At 43.7% G+C, this 20,100-nt stretch overlaps 1 protein-coding gene across 1 annotated transcript in view; it reads left to right on the forward strand.

The window, feature by feature from the left end:
- PTPN14 (protein tyrosine phosphatase non-receptor type 14) overlaps positions 1-20,100 on the forward strand; it is a 173,382-nt gene that overhangs the window by 120,076 nt on the left and 33,206 nt on the right. The window contains 6 exon segments of the mRNA XM_032633781.1: positions 6,085-6,155; positions 7,069-7,156; positions 11,084-11,172; positions 14,233-14,320; positions 15,166-15,248; positions 17,507-17,564. Coding sequence (XP_032489672.1) covers positions 6,085-6,155; positions 7,069-7,156; positions 11,084-11,172; positions 14,233-14,320; positions 15,166-15,248; positions 17,507-17,564 — 477 coding nt within the window.

The raw sequence follows: 20,100 nt of genomic DNA on the forward strand, positions 1-20,100 counted from the left end.
CCAACATTCCGGCTCTGATTTTAGAAATCACGAGCATTTACCACTTTTTTTTTCCCCCCGAGGGATAAAGTTATATAAGAAATGGTGCTTGTTCTCAGGGCGACGACAAAGTGGCTGAGTCAATAGGAAGTTTGCAAAATCCTAATGCAAATCCAAGTGTAACAAAGTATGATAGGGATTCTCTGTGGGGAGAGGTTACCTGTTTTGGGGAGGTGAGGGTAGGTCGAAAGGCTAATGGTGTGTGAGCTGCATCTTAAAGGATGAGCAGCATTGCAGCAGGCAGAGAGGGAAGGAGCAAGGGATGCTCTAGACAGAGGCTGGAGGAGGAGAGGTGAGGCGGCCTGCGTAACTGGGTGGGAGCCAGCTGGCCAGTGTGATGGCCGCTCAGGGGTGCGGAGGGGAGCGGTGGCAGAGAAGCCTGAAACATCTGAGGAGTTAGAACGCGTGGGCTCCATCCAGGGGTTCCAGGCCCCACACTTTGAGGACCACTGGATTAGAGTAATGAGACCGTTTGCGGAAGGACGTCAGATAAGAATCTGTTGTGGTGTTCTCGGCAAGACAGAAGAATTAGGTGTTGGCAGTGAAGATAAAAACGAAAAAGCAATGCAAAAGATATTTTGGAAGTACAGTGGGCAGAGCTTGGCATCTAAACTACTGTGGCATATGGGAGAAAGTAGAGGGGTCTGGCAACAAAGGTTTTAAGTTTTGAGAGAAGGGGTAAGTAAGGTTGCAGTTATTTCCTGTGTCAGTGATGAGATGAATCTAATTGGTCCAAAACTTTAAAAAAATTTTCATACAATTCTTAAAGGTTACTTTCCATTTACAGTTATTACAAAATGTTGGCTGTATTCCCCATATTGTACAATACATCCTTGAGCCTCCCTTATATCCAGTAATTTGTACCTCCATTCCTTCCTCCCCTACTCGTAACCACTGGTTTGTTCTCTATATCTGTGAGTCTGCTTCTTTTTGCTGTATTCACTAGTTTGTTGTAGTTTTTTAGATTCTACATATAAGCGATATCATACAGTATTTGTCTTTCTCTGTCTGACTTATTTCACTTAGCATAATACCCTCCAAGTCCATCCATGTTGTTGCAGATGGCAAAATTTCATTCTTTTTTTTATGGCTGGGTAGTATTCCATTGTGTGTGTATCCATACACACACACACACACACACACACCCCCCCGCATCTTCTTTAGCCATTCATCTGTTGATGGACACTTAAGTTGTTTCCATAGCTTGTCAGTTGTAAATATTGCTGCTATGAACATTGGGGTGCATGTATCTTTTAGAATTAGTGTTTTTTTTTTTCAAGATATATACCCAGGAGTGGAATTGCTGAGTCATAGAGTAGTTCTATTTTTAGTTTCTGAGGAACCTCTCTATTGTTTTCCACAGTGGCTACACCAGTTTACATTCCCACCAACAGTGTACAAGGGTTACCTTTTCTCTAAAGTGGTCAAAAACTTAACCTTATTCTTCTAGGTTAGGGAAATACTGCAAAATCTCTAACTTTTTATGAATAGCTCTCTCCTTATTCTACTTCCCACCAAGATAATAGCAGTATTATCTTGGGCCTGCTGTTTTTTATGCCTTATTAATTCCACCGATTAAATCAACCTCCATTCAAAGAGATTAGCATATTACTTAGCAGAGAAGTTCTTCATAGGACTTGGTGTCAGTATCTGTAACAACTCAGCAGCTCACACAAAAGTCAGGATGTTTTCTGGTGTGCTCCGCGGAGGAAAGTGAAAGTGATACCTTAGAATTTTAGAGAACGTGTATGTTTGTGTCAACGGAGACAATGAATTGGGTTGATAATTTTTCACAATTTTTTTTTTTTTTTTTTTACCTTTCTCTCATTAAAGGTCTTTATCACATAGCCTTTAGGCAGAGATCAGGAGAATTTTCAAGGGTGATCACGAGCACGAGATGTATGAGTTTGTAGGTGGTAAAATGCTTTGACAGGTTAAAGTGCTGTAAGGCAACAAAGGAGTTATTTTGTGTGTCATTCCTTTTTCAGAATAAGACCATGTCACTGCTGGGCTCTAAGCAAATCAGATGTTAAAACAGCAGAGACCTCCATTCAGTCTCACTGTGCCAGACAGATATTGATGTTGTTGTCCTTGGATCTAAAACTTCCCTCTTTGGTATAGTAGCTGCTAGTGACAGGTGGCTATTTACATCCAAATTGAAATTAATTAGCATTAAATAAAATTAAAAATTTAGTTCCTCAGTTGCATTAAAAAAGTGTTCAGTAGCCACGTGTGGCTCATGGCTACTGTACTGGAAAGCTTGGGTGTAGAACATTTCCATCTTTCCAGAAAGTCCTACTGGACGGCCCTCAGGATGACGTGGCAGAAGCTGATGTCAGCATGCGTATCTGATTCGTGAACATTCCTAGGCTTCTGCCATCAGTCATGTATCCTCTCCTCCGCCCCACGACCCTGACCCCTGTTGTATCCTCGATACACTGTGGCCTGTGGTCAGGAGGTTTAGAGTATAGGGGTCAAGTGTTCTGTGCCCATATCCTGGCCGTGCCACTTACTGGCTGTACAAACTTGGGCAAGTTATTTAACCAAAGCCTCCATTTCCTCATCTAAAAATGAGGATAACAAGCCTAATCTGACTGTGAGGATAAAAGGAGAGAATGCATGTGAAGGACTTAATCGCGCACACGGTGAATTCTCAGTGTTTATTTAGTTGTCATCATGACCACCGTTGTCCTCACATTATCAGCAGCATTATTTTTCTGTCTCTGTTAGGCAAGCACAGGATGCTGAAGGGTGTCTTTCCAGGCAACAGTACTCTGTGCACTTTGAAATGTGAGCAGACAGAGGACAAGCAGAGTGCATAAATTATCATTCAGCCGCTTCGCGTAACTTGAACCCTACTCAATACCCTGTAATGGCCTATATGGGAAAAGAGTCTAAAAAAGAGTCGCTACGTGTATATGTATAACTGATTCACTTTGCTGTCCGGTAGAAACTAACACAACATTGTAAATCAACTATACACCAATAAAAATTAAAACAAAACAGAAACAAAAAAACCCTCGCTTGACAATATGAAACCGACACGTTGCATATTGAGCTCAGCTCAGCTCAGCGCAGTCAATGTTTATTGATCGACTACTGTATGTTGAGAGTTTATACGCTGGCATTGTTCAAAGCCCTGAGTTGGGCCCTGGAGGCAGTGTGGAGGCTTGCTGTTTGCTGACCTTAGGTGCCTGTCATCTAGCAGAGGGAGGGAGACAAGGATAAAGGGTGAGATGAGTATCCAGGTAACTATGTAACAAAGACAATAGGTAGACGATGGTAAGAACTCTAAGAGAGACACACAGGGCGGAAGAGGTAGGTCCAGAGAGGGAAAGGCTTCTGTCCCACGTGAGAGAATATGGAAGCCCTGTCCAGGGAGTGGTAGGTGTGTCAGGACCTGAAAGATGGGGTGAGACGTGAAAGCAGTTTGTGTTAGGAAGAGTCGGCCTGAGGTCTTGAACCCTTGAGAGAAGAGGTCTGAAGGGACGGCTGAGCCACACTGAAAAATGGTCTGAATGCCAGGCCCAGGTGTTGACCTAATTGAGTAGGCAGTGGGGAGCCATGGAAGGTTTGCAAACTTTCTGCTTGGTTCCACTAGAGCTTTCAAAGGGAAGAATGCATTCCTTTGGTGGGGGAGGGAAGATGGGATGAATGGCTGTGTTTGATCTTATAAAGTAACCGAATTTGTCAAATGGCATTTCTGCAGCCGGTCAAAGAACAAAGTTAAGTACACAGGGCGCTCCCCAGGTGTGCAGCTGTGTGCAGGCTCTCTCTCTGCCATTTTTCATCCTAGCGCGGCCACTCTCGCCTGGCCCTGTGGTGGGACCACATACCTCAGGGAGGCCCCAGACACAGATGGAGGCGGTGGGGTTGAGTACAATAGCAGAGGGGTCCCTTTGGACTTTTTCTTCTTTCAAAGTAGGAGACAGCAGTTTATTGGAGCACTTTTTGATCTTCAGTTATCTTTATTTTATTCTATTGCCACATGCCTTTTATTAGCTTTTCAAAATTAATATTGAGTTATTTCTAATACTCGGTACCTGGATGCACAGACATAGCTGGATTCCTAAGCCACGTGGCATCTTTGTGATTCCACAGCATAAAACTGAAAACATCGAGCTTGTTTCCTATCATGGACTTCAGTTGTTTCAGTGGATGGCTAAACAGAAAACAGCAAATTAATCAGTAACACATGAAAAATGAGAGCTGCTAGCAATTCCCTCCGTCTTCTCTAAGGTTTCTCAGGACCATCTGCAGAGCTATAGAATTTCTAATATATAGTTGTGCTCGCATGTTCCAGCTTTAAGAAATATTGATTTTCTCCAGTTGCATCATTTGAGATGGGATGTTTCTTGCACTTTTGAGGTGTACCTTTGGGGGGTAGTGTTTCATGAAAAGCTGTTAAATTGGACGTGATCTTGATATAAATGATATTTTAGAACCAAGGGAATGAGGCGTTTTGGATGTTTTCTGTGAAAACATCAGTTCCCCCCCCCTCAAGTGTCTTTGATGAGCCTTGGAAGGCTCACCGGGACACACAGCTCAGAGCCCCTTCTAACGCCCCCTCTGGAGCTCAGAGGAAGACGGAGCACATCTGTACCCTCCTTGGTGCTCACCAGCCTGGGGGGCGTGGAAGTTGCACCTGGGAAGGGCAGAGGCATCTGGGCTGGAGCCACCGAAAGGGATGGGATGAGCTATAGAATCTCCATGCCTGTCAGTGTCTCAGGAACTGCTTGGTCTCCCCATCTTGGATGTATTCCTCCAGACTCCATCTCACTTTCCTGCTAAATGTTTAACAAGCCCTTTAAATACTCCCGCCATCATTGAAAGGGAGTTGGGAAGCAATGTGTCCAGTTGACTCTAATCCCATGGGAGCCAGCACAGCACTGGTCCAGGGGCCTGGGATTCAGTTGGTTGAGACACCAGCTGGTCAGCTCCCCACCTGTTACCTTCTGGAGCTCCGCTGTGACGGTTGAGCTGTCGTGGCCTCTTTTGTTCCCAAGGCCCCATCAACTAGTCTCTGAATGAGCCAGCTCTGACTTCAGGTGGCTCTGAATTAGTTTGCTGGGATTGTGCTGGTGGATAAAAAGGCCAGGCACAGTCCCTTCTTGGGCTCAGCTTTGGAAGGGATGATGACCTGGAAACTCATTTGCCTGTATATCCTCACTGTTAAAAATGTGTAAGCACTTACAGAGGATTTTTTTTTAACTTTTAATTTTATATTGGAGTATAGTTGATTACCAGTGTTGTGTTAGTCTCAGGTGTACCACAAAGTGATTCAATACATGGACATGTATTTATTCTTTTTCAAGTTCTTTTCCCATTTAGGTTGTTACATAATATTGACCAGTTTCCCTGTGCTATACAGTAGATCCTTGTTGGTTATCCGTTTTAAATATAGCAGTGTGTACACGTCAATCTCAAACTCCCTGACTATCCCTTTCCCCCCAACCCTACCCCCTGGTAACCGTAAGTTGGTTCTCTAAGTCTGTGAGTCTGTTTCTGTTTCTTAAAAAGCATTTTTAATGAAAGTCCAAGAGGCAGGCAGATAGGGAAGAAGAAGGTAAATGAAAAAAGAGCTATTCCCAGATCCTCCAGAATTTAGATGGCAACCCCAAATACGCCTTGAAATAGCCTGTTATAGTGGAGAGCCCTGTTACAAAAGTAAAAATGAACCTCTGTCCTAAAAATGACAACCTCTAATTCAAAGGACTAGGGGCTTCCCTGGTGGTGCAGTGGTTGGGAGTCCGCCCGCCGATGCAGGGGACACGGGTTCGTGCCCCGGTCCGGGAAGATCCCACATGCCGCGGAGCGGCTGGGCCCGTGAGCCATGGCCGCTGAGCCTGCGCGTCCGGAGCCTGTGCTCCGCAACGGGAGAGGCCACAGCAGTGAGAGGCCCGTGTACCGCAAAAACAAACAAACAAAGGAGTAAAGGGAGACTGAGGAAGTGAAGCTAATCAGGAACAACTTCTAGAAAAAAGAGAGCTTTTAAGGTTTGCAAGCAAAATAGCGAGTGACCTTAACTGCTTTCCATTTTGATAGGATTTGGCCCTGGAAGAAGCTGTTCTGGAGGAGCTGACACAGAAGGTGGCCCAAGAACACAAAGCCCACAGGTAAGGCGGGGGCTGCCAGGCCCAGCACGTGGCCACCGTCCTGTCCGAGGCAGGAGACATTCGGCCCCTCCGCGCAAGCCCCGGCTGAGTCAACACAGTTCTGTTTCTTGTAGCAAGTGATTCAGCTCTGTTCTGAGAGTGCACGTAGATTTGAAAACTGTGCTACCACTCCCCTTTCTTTTTTCTCTCTCTCCCTTTTGTTTTTTCCTCCCTCCCTCCCTTTCTGTTTTTTTTTTTCCTTTTTCCTTTTTTTCTTTAACACCAATTGGCCCACACGTTGGCCAGAGGAATTCCTCTCTGTGACCTTCCTAAAACTGTTGCCAGACCTGGGAAGCCTGGGACTGCTTGTGCTGAGTGCAGACCTCAAGAGCTGCTTTGGGTGGGAAAGTCAAGGTCAGGAGGGGAAAGAGTGAGATCTAAGGCATCCCTGAGAGCTTGATCAGGGCTACGTGGAGCTCTTTGGGACATGTGCAGTGGTCCTAGACTCTTCTCTTATCTTGGTTACTTGGCTCCCAAAATGTCATCCTCAGAAACTTTTGCCTTTCTTCCTTCTTTCTTTTTTAACAGTGGAGATTTTTTTCCCATGTGGGAGAAAAATACATTTTTTTTTTTTTTTAAAGCAGGCAGCATTATTCACCAGGATGTCTGGAATAATTATTTAGTGTTTATAGGGCTGTAGGTCTTAATTAAATATTTTACCTTCCTCTTATTATTCCCTGTTGAGTAAAAGGCTACTGAGGAATATGTTAATGCATTACTTAGTAATGCACCATGCCTGCACAGTTGGTTGGGTGACAATGGCTTTTCCCAGAACTAAAACCACAGTTCTGGAATTTGCCGCCAGGAGGGTAGGATCTTCCACTGACTTTATGGCTCTTAACCATTTCCTCCTTTGATGCTCTTTTGATTTTAGTGGAATCCTGCCAGCAGAAGCTGAGCTTATGTACATCAATGAGGTGGAACGTTTGGATGGCTTTGGACAGGAAATCTTCCCTGTGAAGGTAGCATACCCTCTCCTTGCTTCAGCCGTCTCAGAACAGCACAGGCATTTGGAAAACCAGTGTTGATTGAGAGCAGAGAGCCAGAAGGCTTGGCTTCCTTTCTGCTGCGTGGCATTAGCTGGCAAGTCCAATTTACTTTAGGTAAAGCAAACCCTATTTCGTAACAGAGAGAGTTTGAAGCTTTCCATGGTCTTCAGCAGAATATCTCATCTGTAAGACAACCTTCTGAGTGAGTACCAAACACCAGCCCATTTGGTGCCAAGAATTTATCGAGGCCACATCAGCCTTCCAGTGGGACAAGGAGCAAACATCATGCGTGCCTTAATACAGACCCTCCCCAGCAGTTTTCTTGCCCGAGCTTCTTTTCTTTTCTCTTCTTTGGGCTGATGCAGTGATAATTGTTTGTGAGGAAGAATAACATTTCCTGTATGCAATCATACTTTATTTCTCCAGCTCTACAGAGCCTCTGTTGTGGGTTCCCAGCCCCTTTGGTGTTGTCTGGAAACTATGCCTAGGAAACGGTTACAGCACATCCCATCCTTTGTAACAGATCCACCTCCTGAAGTGGGTGTGGTTTGGGGGTTCATGGTGCAAGGTCATTTACAGAGCTGAGCCCATCATCCAAACTCATTTTCCTCTCTCCGCTGACCCACTTTACAAAAGATGGAGTTTTATCAGAAACCTAAAGCAACTGGCACATCTCGGCAATTTGGGAGATGCCTGCAATTTCAGCATAAACATTTCACTCCAGACTGGCTCCGCTGGCTGTTGTATAAGTGTTCTGTTCCCCCTCTGTTGCATGCTTGCAATTTGCCTTAATGAGAACTGCCCATGTGTATCAAGCAGAAGCGAGCAGGGTGTCCGCAGCTTGCAAAAAAGGCCAAATGGCTCTTTTTTAGATTTGTTTAATTTTCTTTTGCTTCTCTCATGGCTGCCCTTCATAGGGTTGTCATCCATTTTCCTTGCAATAATACCTTATGAAGCCATCTGCATCCCACTTCCATTTCACCAGCCCATATATAGTCATGACATTTTGGAAAACCAGACTAAACTTTTCTCCACTTCTAGAAAACTGACTTCTCAGGCCCTGGAAGTTGGAGGTTTTGTCATGGTGGTCATTTGCTTGTGTTGTCTTTAGTAATTCTGAACTGTGGGAAATAGAGGCAGTGGAGACAGTGTTGAAATCCACCGTGCTTGGTTCTGATGTGTTTTCTAGTCTGTCCTTTAGTGGGAAAAGTACAAGGGAGATACCAGAGCTTAGTCCGAGTGGGCAGATAGGCACGGCTGACTCACTGCCAGTGGGTGTAACTCAGCTGGGCTGCTGCTTTTTTTCTTCCTCCACCACATATCTGTTCATGACTCAGGTGACCACCTACAGACCACATGATTCCTGGAGACCCAAGGATGATGGGTGGGGCAGCAGTAGCCGTGCGGGCGATGATGGGGTCAGCTCTAAGTGAAAAAGCCACCAGGAAGGTATGCAGGGGCAGCCTGCACATGGGGATGGGGTCCCTTTGGGTTAGTATAGGTCCTTCTTGACCAAGTAAGGTTTAAAAAGTGTGTTATGGATGTGTCCCAGGGAAGAACCTTTATGTTCAGTGTAGGTTTTTCCATGAGTGGTTTCTCAAAAATTTTCAAGGTTCAGGGCGGGGGTCCCTTCCATTTCCTGACAGGTCTGCCCCTCCCCCTCCACAAACACGGGGCTGGCCGCAGCCTCCACCCTCCTGTATTGTCAGAGCACGTGGGCATGGAGGGACGGAGCTTCTGGAATGGGTCATACAGAGTCTGGAGCCTCAATCCTTGACTAAGTTGTTCTGACGGGTATCCGTTCTGTGTTTTTTCCATTGTCCCACCCTGGTGGCCTGCTCCTCCCATGTCCCCATCCACTCCCACCAGACCTCTGCACCCACCTACTGGCAACGTGCCCAGAAAAGTCTTTCTGCAGAATTTTCCTTTTTCTTCCCGTCTCTACTTCACCTATCTTCTTTCCCCTCACAGACTTTTCTGTAATACAGCTTACCTTTGAACTTCTCATAATTACCGAGGCCCTCTTTTTAAATTATTTATTTATTTATTTTGCTGTGCTGGGTCCTCGTTGCTATGCGTAGGCTTTTCTGTAGTTGCGACGAGCGGGGGCTTCTCTTGTTGCGGAGCACGGGCTCTAGTCGCGCAGGATTCAGTAGTTGTGGCTCACGGGTTCTAGAGCACAGGCTCAGTAGTTGTGGCTCGCGGGTTCTAGAGCGCAGGCTCAGTAGTTGTGGTGCACGGGCTTAGTTGCTCCGTGGCATGTGGGATCTTCCCAGACCAGGGCTTGAACCCATGTCCGCTGCATTGGCAGGTGGATTCTTAACCACTGCACCATCAGGGAAGTCCCCGAGACCCTTGTTTCCTCCCCAGTTCTTTCTGTCTCGGCTTTTGCCATCAGCAGTTGTCTTTCCCTTTCTCTCTCTCTGTTAGAAGACGCCTACTTGAATGGAAGCTTTGGGAGGGGCGTTGAGAAGAGGTCCCTGAGAAGGGACACTGTCATCTTTGTGTCTTAAGTGGGATCAAGTGTTCTGAGGGAGGTAGGGGTTTATCTTTTCCATCTTAGGCCTAGTTGGGCACGGCCCTCCACTTACTCCACAAAGAGGATGTCCCCCGAGTGAAAGCAGGAGGCTGGGTGACAGTTTACTCACTGGATGCTGAACCTTGCTCCCACTCTGCTCTCAAGAACACTGGAAGCCAGGTTATACTCTTCCAGGCGGGAGGCTGGAGGCACCTGACTGGACCAAGAGACCAGACCGAAGACCTCTGGGTTCCCCCAGACAGGGCCCAGCAGGTTGCCCAACAGTGAAGCCTATCATCCACGTGCTCTTCCTGTGCTCACAAAGGTCCCAACCAGCATTTAGCATCCCACCCTGGAATGTGAATAGACAGCCAAGGATCATCAACCCCCATGATGCCCTAATAAGAACAATAGACGTCAACCCAATGAGAATGAAGCAGTGTGAAAGAGGCAGAGAGTCTGCAGGGTGAAGGGCCCCCTGCCCAAAATACCATCCTATGAGTCTCAAGGATAAAAAATTAAAATATATTACCTTCTTGAAGGAATAGAGTACTTTTAAAAGGGAACATTCGGTAAATAAAAAAGAACTCTCAGAAATTTAAAATATGATATCAGAAATGGAAAACTTAATAGATAGGTTAGAAGATTAAATTAAGAGAAATCTCACCCCCCCAAAAAACCCAAAGTAATGGAATGTGGAAGGCAGGAGATAAAATTGGAGGGCCAGCCCAGATGTCCAACATCTGAACAGTGGGAGTTCTAAAAGGAGTGAAAAGGGGAAACAGAAGGTAGTAATTTGAGAAAATATCCCAGAACTGAGGAACATGAGGTTCTAAATTGGAAGGCCAAGCATGGTGGATGCAAATAGACACACTCTAGGGTTTTAAGTGGTGGAAGTGGATGCCTTTAAGGGAGAGGAAATGGTGGGTCCAAGGCTGCTTTTAAATAAGATCTAAAGAGGATTCAGTTCTTCAAACTGTGTGCGTAAATACTTGCACATATGCAGTATGCAGATATAATCAAACTATGTGTGTGTATAATTTTGATTTAAAAAACCAAAAACTAGGGTTAGAAAAGATATTAATAGATATTCATGAAAGAGAAAATCTTAACTGCCAACAAATCTGAGAAAATCCTAAAATTCTTTCTCAAACAGGAAATGTATTGTGACAAACTGAGATAAAGGAAAGAAAGGTATCTATGTAGTCTGTTAGGATGTGCAGTGGGATGCGTCCCTTGGGACCTAGTGGCTTTTCTGCCCCCATTCCGTTCTATGACTCATTCCACGTATGGGCGAGAAACGGGTTGTGGTCCCCGTGGGTAGGCTGCCAGACCGCTGGGGATCTGTTTCATCACAACGATCTTTTGTTGGTCTTATGCAGGACAATCATGGAAACAGTGTGCACCTGGGCATTTTCTTTATGGGGATTTTCGTGAGAAACAGAATTGGAAGACAAGCAGTAATATACAGGTAGTCTGATTTGTCTTTCTCCCTTTTCCCCTCGAGGTGCTCTAGCAAACCCCATGGAGTATGAAAGTTACACAGATGAGTTAAGAGGCAGACCATGGATCAGAGTTGAGCTTTCCTCAACTCTGATAAGATCCGCCCCCTCTGCAGGATGTCAGGGGTCATGGAGACATTCATCTCACGTTCCCTGGGGGTTTGGGGATGGGGGATGTTCTTTATTTCCACCTGACCCCAAGAAACGCGTAGTTGAACCTCCACTGAGCCAAAGAGTGGAACAAAACTCTGTGAGTCTGGTTGGAGATGGGCTCTTCCATGAGTCAGGTCCCCATGGGATTACCTTTGCCTCGATTACCCATGACCAGTCATTAAATCCACACTGGCTTCTTTCCATTGCCCTGAACCCTCTCCCTAACCACGTGCTAGAAAAGTGCAAACTAATTTTTCTGTTAATGAAAGAGGTCTATTTGTGAAAGTGCGTTTTGAAAAAGCAATCAGTTTGTTATCGTAATTGAAAGGACTTGGGTACTTTTTATTATTTTGACTTCTTATTTTTTTTTTATTATTTTGACTTTTTATTATTTTTTTATTATTTTGACCCTTCAACCTTCTTTTCCATTTAAAATGAGTAGAGGCAGCATAGGGAAGTGGCAGGGTCAATTACATGTCAATGAGCTTGCTTTGTATAGGTGCATTACATGTCAATGAGCTTGCTTTGTATAGGTGCCCACAGATCCCATCCTAGTATCAACAGTCCGAAAAACTGCATGCTTGCTTTCATTTAGGAGGGCAGTATGGCCTGTTATTTACCGGAAAGACAGCTTTCCAGTGTGTGCCTCTGATAGGCAGAGTTGCACGTGGACAGATGATCAAAGACAGATCTTAGAGGCAAAGCACAGGCCACTTTCTGGAAGTGAGTTCTTGGCCAGCCGTGTATTCTCTGGATCAGCAGTTACTGCAGGTCATTTTGAGAAAGTTTTCCCACTAAAAGCTTCCTAATTGGCTTTTATTTTCCTAGGTCCCCACCCTGCCAGTATTTTTGTCCATTTATTTTCTCTTGCTCTTTGAATAGAGACATTATTGAAACAGGAGTGGGGAGAGAGAGCTCTTTGGAGCTACAGAATAAGCTTTTTGACTATTGGACATATTCAGTCAACTCATATACCTACAACAAATTAAATAAAATATATAAATATGTGCAGAGTTGTAACTATACACTTTTATGCCCATGTAAAGCTATCCAGGCATTTTTGTCCCACACAGTTCTTTGTAGCTAAATCAGTGCTTGAGTCTGGAGGAGAGAAGCAGACACATCTTGGATTCTGGCTATCTAGATTAAGTAGAAAATAGCAATTTGAAAGTTTGCTGATCATAAGCGCCTCACAGGTTTTGTTCAGTTTCCTTAGGAACTGCTTCTAGACTGCTTCCTTTAGCGCTTGCCTTGAAACCCTTACAAGATGGGAATTGACTTCTACTACAGTGTCATGTTAATTGTGCCACTAAGGTGGTGAGGTCATATGGTGGAGTGCGGAGTGGACCCAGAATTTTGGCAGTTGATTTGAGGGAATGGAGCTAGAGGAGACCACATCTCTCTTATCTCTTGAGACCTTCACTAAGGATCACACAGCTGTGAGTCCACATGGATGTGATCTAATGGAATTGTAAGTCAGCAGACAGCTGTGCAGAACACCTGTAGATGTACGTAAAAACAGGTGGTACTGGTGTAATGGAAAACTGATCGGAGGAAAACCTGGAAGTTATAGAACTCATTGGTCCCTGATGAGCAGAGTGAGTGAGGCTAAGTCATCCCCTTTGGCCTGAATTGCCTCATCTCCAGAGTGGAACGTAAATAGCCACCTTGTCTACCTAGGAGAGTTGATAAAAGAACTGTACTCTATACAGATGTGGGACAACCTCATTACTTTTCATTATTTCAGCAAACATCTATCGTATGCTGTGTGCCAGGTGTACTTGGTGCTTGGAATACAGAGATGAAGAAAGCAGAATCTCTGCCCGGGGCATGAGGGCCTATGATCGAGTTTGGTTTAGTTAGGGATCTGGTCACAGACATGAACAATTGTGATACATACAATGTGGTGACTGATAGAGGACTACACTAGGCTCTTTCCTGGCATGTGGGTGCTTGGGGATGAGGAAAGGCTTCCTGGAGAAGGTGACTTCTTCTGAGTCTTAAAGGAATCATGCAGGCAGAGGTAGAAGTGTAATGGGCAAAAGCAGGATGGCGGGAGAAGGCGGTGGGCAGGGAATTATAGGTCATGGAACAGAGTGAAGGGTAGGTAGTGTAAGAGATAATTAGAAACTGGCTCCAAGTAGAATGGGAAGCAGGAGCTAACCTTCCCTTGCCTGGTGGTTCTTTCTGTGTGTCTCATTTTAGATAAGATCTTCATGAGGAAAGGGAAGGAAACGTATGTGTGTGTTTAGATGACAAAAATGTAGGCACATTAAACACTCCCTAGGCATTTTTTCCAAGTGGCATAATCAAATCTGTAGTGTACATCGCAACACAGAACCTCTGTGCATTCTTCAGCCTAGATTCCTGGAGACACATGATTTTTTTTTTTTTGGCCGCGCTGCATAGCTTGTGGCATCTTAGTTCCCCGACCAGGGATCGAACCCAGGCCCTCGGCAGTGAAAGCGCGGAGTCCCAACCACTGGACCGCCAGGGAATTCCACACGTGACTTTTAAATGACGTCCCCCTCCAGCATTGAAAACGGGGATCACGGGAAATGCTCTGTCCATTTGGAAGCGTGAAAACCAAGGCAGTGGAAGTCTCTGGCATATTTTCCTCCTAGGTCGTAAAGGAAAGTGTACTTTATTAACAGCAATATCTAGACGTCGTTGACATAGGATTTTTAGCTATTTAAATAGACGTGTGTTACATTTTATTTCCTTTTCTGCTTTGAGAGGAGGGACGTTGAGCTTTTAAAAATATGGTTACATCGTACTTTGTAAAATGAGACTCAGGAATAGCAGGTGACACTCCTATACCGTCATAAACGCCTAGAACGTCTTTGGCCAAACGCCGTTGGCTTTCTTCTGTGCAGGTGGAATGACATGGGGAATATCACTCACAACAAGTCAACTATCCTGGTGGAGCTCATCAGCAAAGAGGAGACTGCCCTCTTTCACACGGTAAGCAAAACGGGCAGGTGAAGGCAGGGTCCCACAGGCAGCTTGCTGTTTGTCTTCTCAACCTGTAATATCTTCTCCTCGCTCTCCATGTCAGGACAGAATAAGTATTCTGTTGAAGCCATAACTTTCCAGTAGTCACCCAGAGCTGTCATCACTCATTTCCGGAAGGTGGTGGGGACCTCATGTTCACAATGCTGGGGTTTCAAGCTGAGTTTTGACTCTAGGGTTTGGGTTCCTCCACCAGCCTTATATGTGGTGGATCACATTGTCGGGCATGCCCTTGACTAGTCACCCCTGATGACATTGCATGGTATTTTCTTTTACTGGCTGGTCTGGATTTTCTTTGCCATCATAATCCAAACCTGATCTGAAGCAAACTGGGTGATTGCCTTTCTGTTGAGAGCCTACTTGAGAGCCAGGACACTCCCTGCACCTCCCTGCCTCCCGTTTGATGATGCTTGGCGTTCATGCTACGCTCTGCCTTGATTCATGTACTGATTTTCAAAGCACTTGGTTTAGCATTATGTAAAGACACGTCAGATCATCACTGTAACCCCAACGTCTTTAGCAGACAGTATTTGTCTGCCATCCTTGGGTGGGCTTCATAGACATGACCGCCACTGAATTTCAGCACACTGGTTTCTGGCTCAGGGGGTTATTTTGTGCTTGACATGAAGGGAGGAAGGGACGTGTCCCTGCTCAGAGGAATCCTAGTGAAATGCACGTATTTGGGTTGGCCAAAAAGTTCCTTCGGGTTTGGATGGCCCAACCCGAACGAGCTGTTTGGCCAGCCCAATACAATCAAAAACAAATGTTTATTTGTCCCCTGTTTCTTCTTCTCCAAGGATGATATCGAAAACGCCAAGTATATATCTCGATTGTTTGCTACACGGCACAAGTTTTACAAACAAAATAAAATCTGCACTGAGTAAGTAAACATTTTGTCCACCCTCTCCCTGGATCAGCTTCAATTCTTGTGCTTTAGGGATGGTGTAGATCGCTTTTTATACTGACTCTTTTTCCTCATTCCTTGTAGAAGCTAAAGGGGCAAGTTAAAGCCGGGCGGGAGGGAAAGAGCTTTAATGATGAAGACTGTCTTGTGTAGTCTATATGCCTAGGGAGAAAATGATTTGCAAATTGACTGTGAATGCTTGACTTCCTGAACGGATTGGCCGACATCAGTGCCTTTCCAACCTCTGCCATGAGTTTGTAGGAACCGAGTGGTTCCCAATTTGCCGGGGCGCCCCTTCGTGTCAGATGTGGAGTGTGTTCAGAAGCAGGTAGCAGAGTGACGAGCCAACTTGAAAGAGAAGAAGCTGCTGTCATCCTCAGCCCTGTGTTGCTCACACAGTTGGCTAACCCTGCGTGTGCTTCTGGGTCACGTCACCCGCCTGTAAATGAGAGGCCAGGGTAATTAGAGGAAGGCTTGGAAGACGCTAATAGATGTCACAAATCCATGTGTGTGTTTTCCAATTTAATTTGGAAATAAAGATGATAAAGGGAGTCTGATGAGGGAACTTAACTGTGACCTGACCTTGGATATAGCGTGCCGGGCTCACACTATCATAGCCTTTCCTCTGGTTGCCTTCAAAAGACGTTCCTCAGCAGAGTACATCAGCAGTTGGGGCGTCCAAGGTGCTTAATTTTGTTTCAAAGAACTTCGGGACGTAAATGCAGGAGAAGAACTGCTTTCTCACTTCCCCAGTGGACACATGCAAGAGTGTGAAAATACTGTCCTAGAGCAGTTCCTGCTGAAGAAGGTGCTGCTTTAGAACTGGAGCATCAGGTCCTCACAAACTTTTTTTCTCTACGTGATGGAGGCTCTTTCAAACCAGTCTTTGCCATTGGCCACTGTCAGAGTCTGAAAGTATATTTGATAGTAGTTGGCCCTCTGTATCTGTGGGTTTCCTATCCGCGAATTCAACCAACCGTGGATCAAAATATATTAAAAAATATTCCAGAAAGTTCCAAAAAGCAAAACTTGAATTCAGTGTGAACTGGCACCTCTTTACATTGTATTATAAGTAATCTAGAGATGATCTGAAGTATGTGGGAGGATGTGCATGGGTTATATGCAAATGCTATGCCAGATGATATAAGGCACTTGAGCATACATGGATTTTGGTATCCGAGGTGGGTCCTGGAACCAATCCTCCTTGGATACCAGGAGATGACTATATAGTATTAGGTCTGCCAGCAAAGTTTGCAAATGTAAATCAGAAGAGCACTAATTAGAGAGCAGCAATTTAAGCCACCATATTTGTTATGGGTACACGTGCATACACACGCATGCGCGCATAGACAACACACACCATTCTTTTGAACAGATTCCCTATAGGTCACATCTTTGCGGTTCTCTGCTGTTGCCTTTGATCTGTTGGGGTGTCTTTGACATTAACAAGAATTCTATAGTTGACTTCTGTAGGGTGAATTTAAAAACAAAACTATTTTGAGAAATGTAGTCTTCTGGTTTGATCATTTCTTAGCAAGTGGCTTTAACATAAAATGTTCTGAGTATTTGTAATTCTTTTGTGGCCTTTTCTTCTCACATGAGTGAGCATCACATATATGAGTGAGCCTCACATATTAGACTGAAAATTAAGGAAATTCTGTTTTCCTTTCTACTTCTGTAATAATCTTTCCTTTCTTCTTCACAACCATGTACGGGAGGTTCCTAACCGCTTATCTGATAAAAACTGGGACTCTCTAAAAAGCATACGGCCTACCCCACATAGACAGTAAAGTCTGTACATATTGATAGTTTCAGAGCCTCAGCATGGGCTACTTGAGGACTTGGGATAGCCCTCTGGAGTTTCAGGAAATTAGCCTCATCTGAACAGCATCCTTCCAGAGGTCTCCACTCTCCAACCTCTAAAAGACTGTTGTTGATTTTTATTTCCCTTATAATTTGTCTTTAGAAATAAGCCTCGTTCTTCTAATATTACTTTGTAAAACATATTATAAAAGTATCATATGTTCCAAACATTTTGAAAATAAAGAAAGGACAAAAAAGAAATCGAAATTGTTCTTAGCTTCAGCACCCAGAAATAGAAAATGTTTATGTTTTGCTGTAATTCTTAACTCATCTTTTCTCCTTTCCCCTCTTCTCCCTCTCTTGTCTATCTGGTCTTCTCGTACATGGTAAATAATAATAACCATCCTCATTTTTTTCAACTTCTCACGTAGACAATCAAATTCTCCACCCCCTATCAGACGCCAGCCCACCTGGAGCCGGTCCTCCCTGGTATGTATGAAATCTTCAGTTATCAAGTCCTCTGCCTGTCGGGGTGTGAGTGTCCCTTTGTTGTTAACTTGAGGAGAGGGATGACTAGGGCCTCATGACTAGGTCGTGACCTCATGACCAGGTGAGATATGGTGAGAACACAGAAGGGCATCAGTCTGCTATGCAGGTGAGATGCACACCCATTTTGTCCCTCTTGTGCCCACCCATGTCCGTCACTTTTCTAAGTGTGACTCAGGGGTCACCCCCATGAATTTTAGTCTGGGCTGATGAGACCATGTTCCTTGAGCACGCAACCTACTGTGTGCTTTTTTCCACTTGCTTTATCTATCTTTATCCGCTATTTCTGATTTTTGCATATAGACGTGTCTTCAGTTATAATCTCCACAAATCCTTTTGTATTCACTGCCGTAGGCAGAGTTTAATAAACTAGTCAGAAAATATCTACTTTAAATGAGCAAAAATTGAAGGAGTCTAGTTGATGGTCTTAGGTAGAGTATTCAGTGGGGAAGAAAATTAAAATTAATTAATTTTCTAATTTTAAGGCCAATAGAATTTTAGTTGATCCGCTTCTCTACCTACCATTAGCCTTTTTTTTAAAAACTGCTCTTCTAATCATGTGAATAAGGGAAAACAACTCATTTCATCGCATGTGTTCTGTCTTAGACTGTGTTTTATTTTGAGAATTACTTAAGGAGGATATCATAGCAAGACGTGGGAGTGTTCGTTTCCTTTAAAATGTCTACTTGTTTTACGTCATAATTCTTTTATTTTAGGTTATGATTTATTTTACACAAAATCAGAATAAACATGTGACCTTTAAATGTGTGTAGGTTGAACAGTTCCTTTGAGTTGATGGGAGAATAAAATGGAATTTTTCTTTGTACGCAATATATATCCTATAGCACATCTTTCACTTGTCTTTTAAAAGGAACCGTTTTAGGAATTTTTTCTTTTTCTTCTGGAAAATGCATTGACATGAACTCTTAGAATTCTAGAGTTTGGTCATCATATCACATAATATTGATAATTCCTGCAAACCCACGTGAATATTATTAATCTCTGTGTTAATGCACAACATCTCACAAGAGGTCTTTGCCTTGGAGATGTAGAGGGCTGCTTTGGGCTTCTCCCCTGAAGTATCAACAGATTTGTTCATGGCACTGGTTTCCTTATTCTTCTCCTTTGTTGATATGATTTTCCTTTTCCCTTCCTTAAGGTCCACATGTCTTTACTAGTGACATAAATGTTCACTTGTGTCCATGAAACACCAGGGGAAGCAAAGTGTTTTAGGGCTATCTTGTGACTTGATCTCATCCTAATAATCTAGAGAAGATACAGAGGCTTTCCTGTTTTGTTTGGATGAAGATGATCTACAGGAAGCCAGATTCCTGGCTTCTCCCTTTCCTCTGCCCCTTAGGATTAAACCATTTCAGCAAGAGCTCCTTGGGATGAGTGAGAGTAAAACCAGAGAACATTGTCTCCTTTGGGCTTCCTGGCTGATAACAAGGGCTTCTAATTGTTGTTTTTCTCTTGCCCTTCTAGCTCCTATATTGTGGCATCTAATTTGTTTTTGTGTTAGCAGATCTGGAAAGAAACAATAATATATTGAAATATATAAAGAGACAATAAATAATCCTGAAATGGTGTTTGGAGGATTAGCTATTACTGTTTCTCACTTGTATTGCTTACAGACTTATGCCAGTTCATAAACAGTCACCTACTTATAGGATTTTTCTTTTTTTTTTTTTTTTAAATAAGAGCGAGAGAAGGCAGAGGTGAGCCAACTTTGCCTTGCTGTATATTTCTGTTCCCTTGTATGAATCCCTCCCTACTGTTTTGTTTTGTTCTGTTTTGTTTTTTTAAACCTAAAAACTGGCTGTCCAATCATGGAAAAATTGAGTTGAATTACGTATTATCAAAAAGAGGAAAAATATTTTTAAATTGCTACTCAAAAACCAGCCGAGAGAGATTTGGGAATATTTAGAAGAGCTGATACCCTGAACTACTTTCTTAGATTAATTTCAATTCTTTAATTCCTCTACCCTGATTCTCTTTCATTTTTGGATTTCTTGTCTTCATTACCTTCTTTATTTGCCCCTTTGATGCTTAAACATTATTTGTAGCAAAGGAAATAGTAGATGAGTTATTTGCCCAGCCTTGGACTCTCCGTAGAGTATTCTTCTTCTGTTGAGGAATACTGAGAAAGTGTGACCCCTGCTGGCTTTGTGGGGTTGTTTTTGTTTTTTTTTTTTTTGACTTGATCTCAGCTCTGTCCCAAAGCAGTAACATTTAAACTAATATCTATCAGATTAATTTTAAAATAATCAAATAGAAATATAAGAGATCATCCTGTTTGGTGGTTAACAAGCTTAAAGTTTAGTTTTTTAATATCAAAACTCTTCCTTCACCTGGAACCCTAATACGTGAATAAAATGGATAATGTTGGCGGGAGGAGACTGACTTGAGTGACAGGAAGCTGAGACCTACTGAGGTTAAATGACTTGCTCTAGACCGTATTAGCCATTCATCATCTTTC

The sequence above is a fragment of the Phocoena sinus genome, chromosome 1 (genome assembly GCF_008692025.1).
Source record: "Phocoena sinus isolate mPhoSin1 chromosome 1, mPhoSin1.pri, whole genome shotgun sequence".
In the NCBI taxonomy this organism is placed as follows: domain Eukaryota; kingdom Metazoa; phylum Chordata; class Mammalia; order Artiodactyla; family Phocoenidae; genus Phocoena; species Phocoena sinus.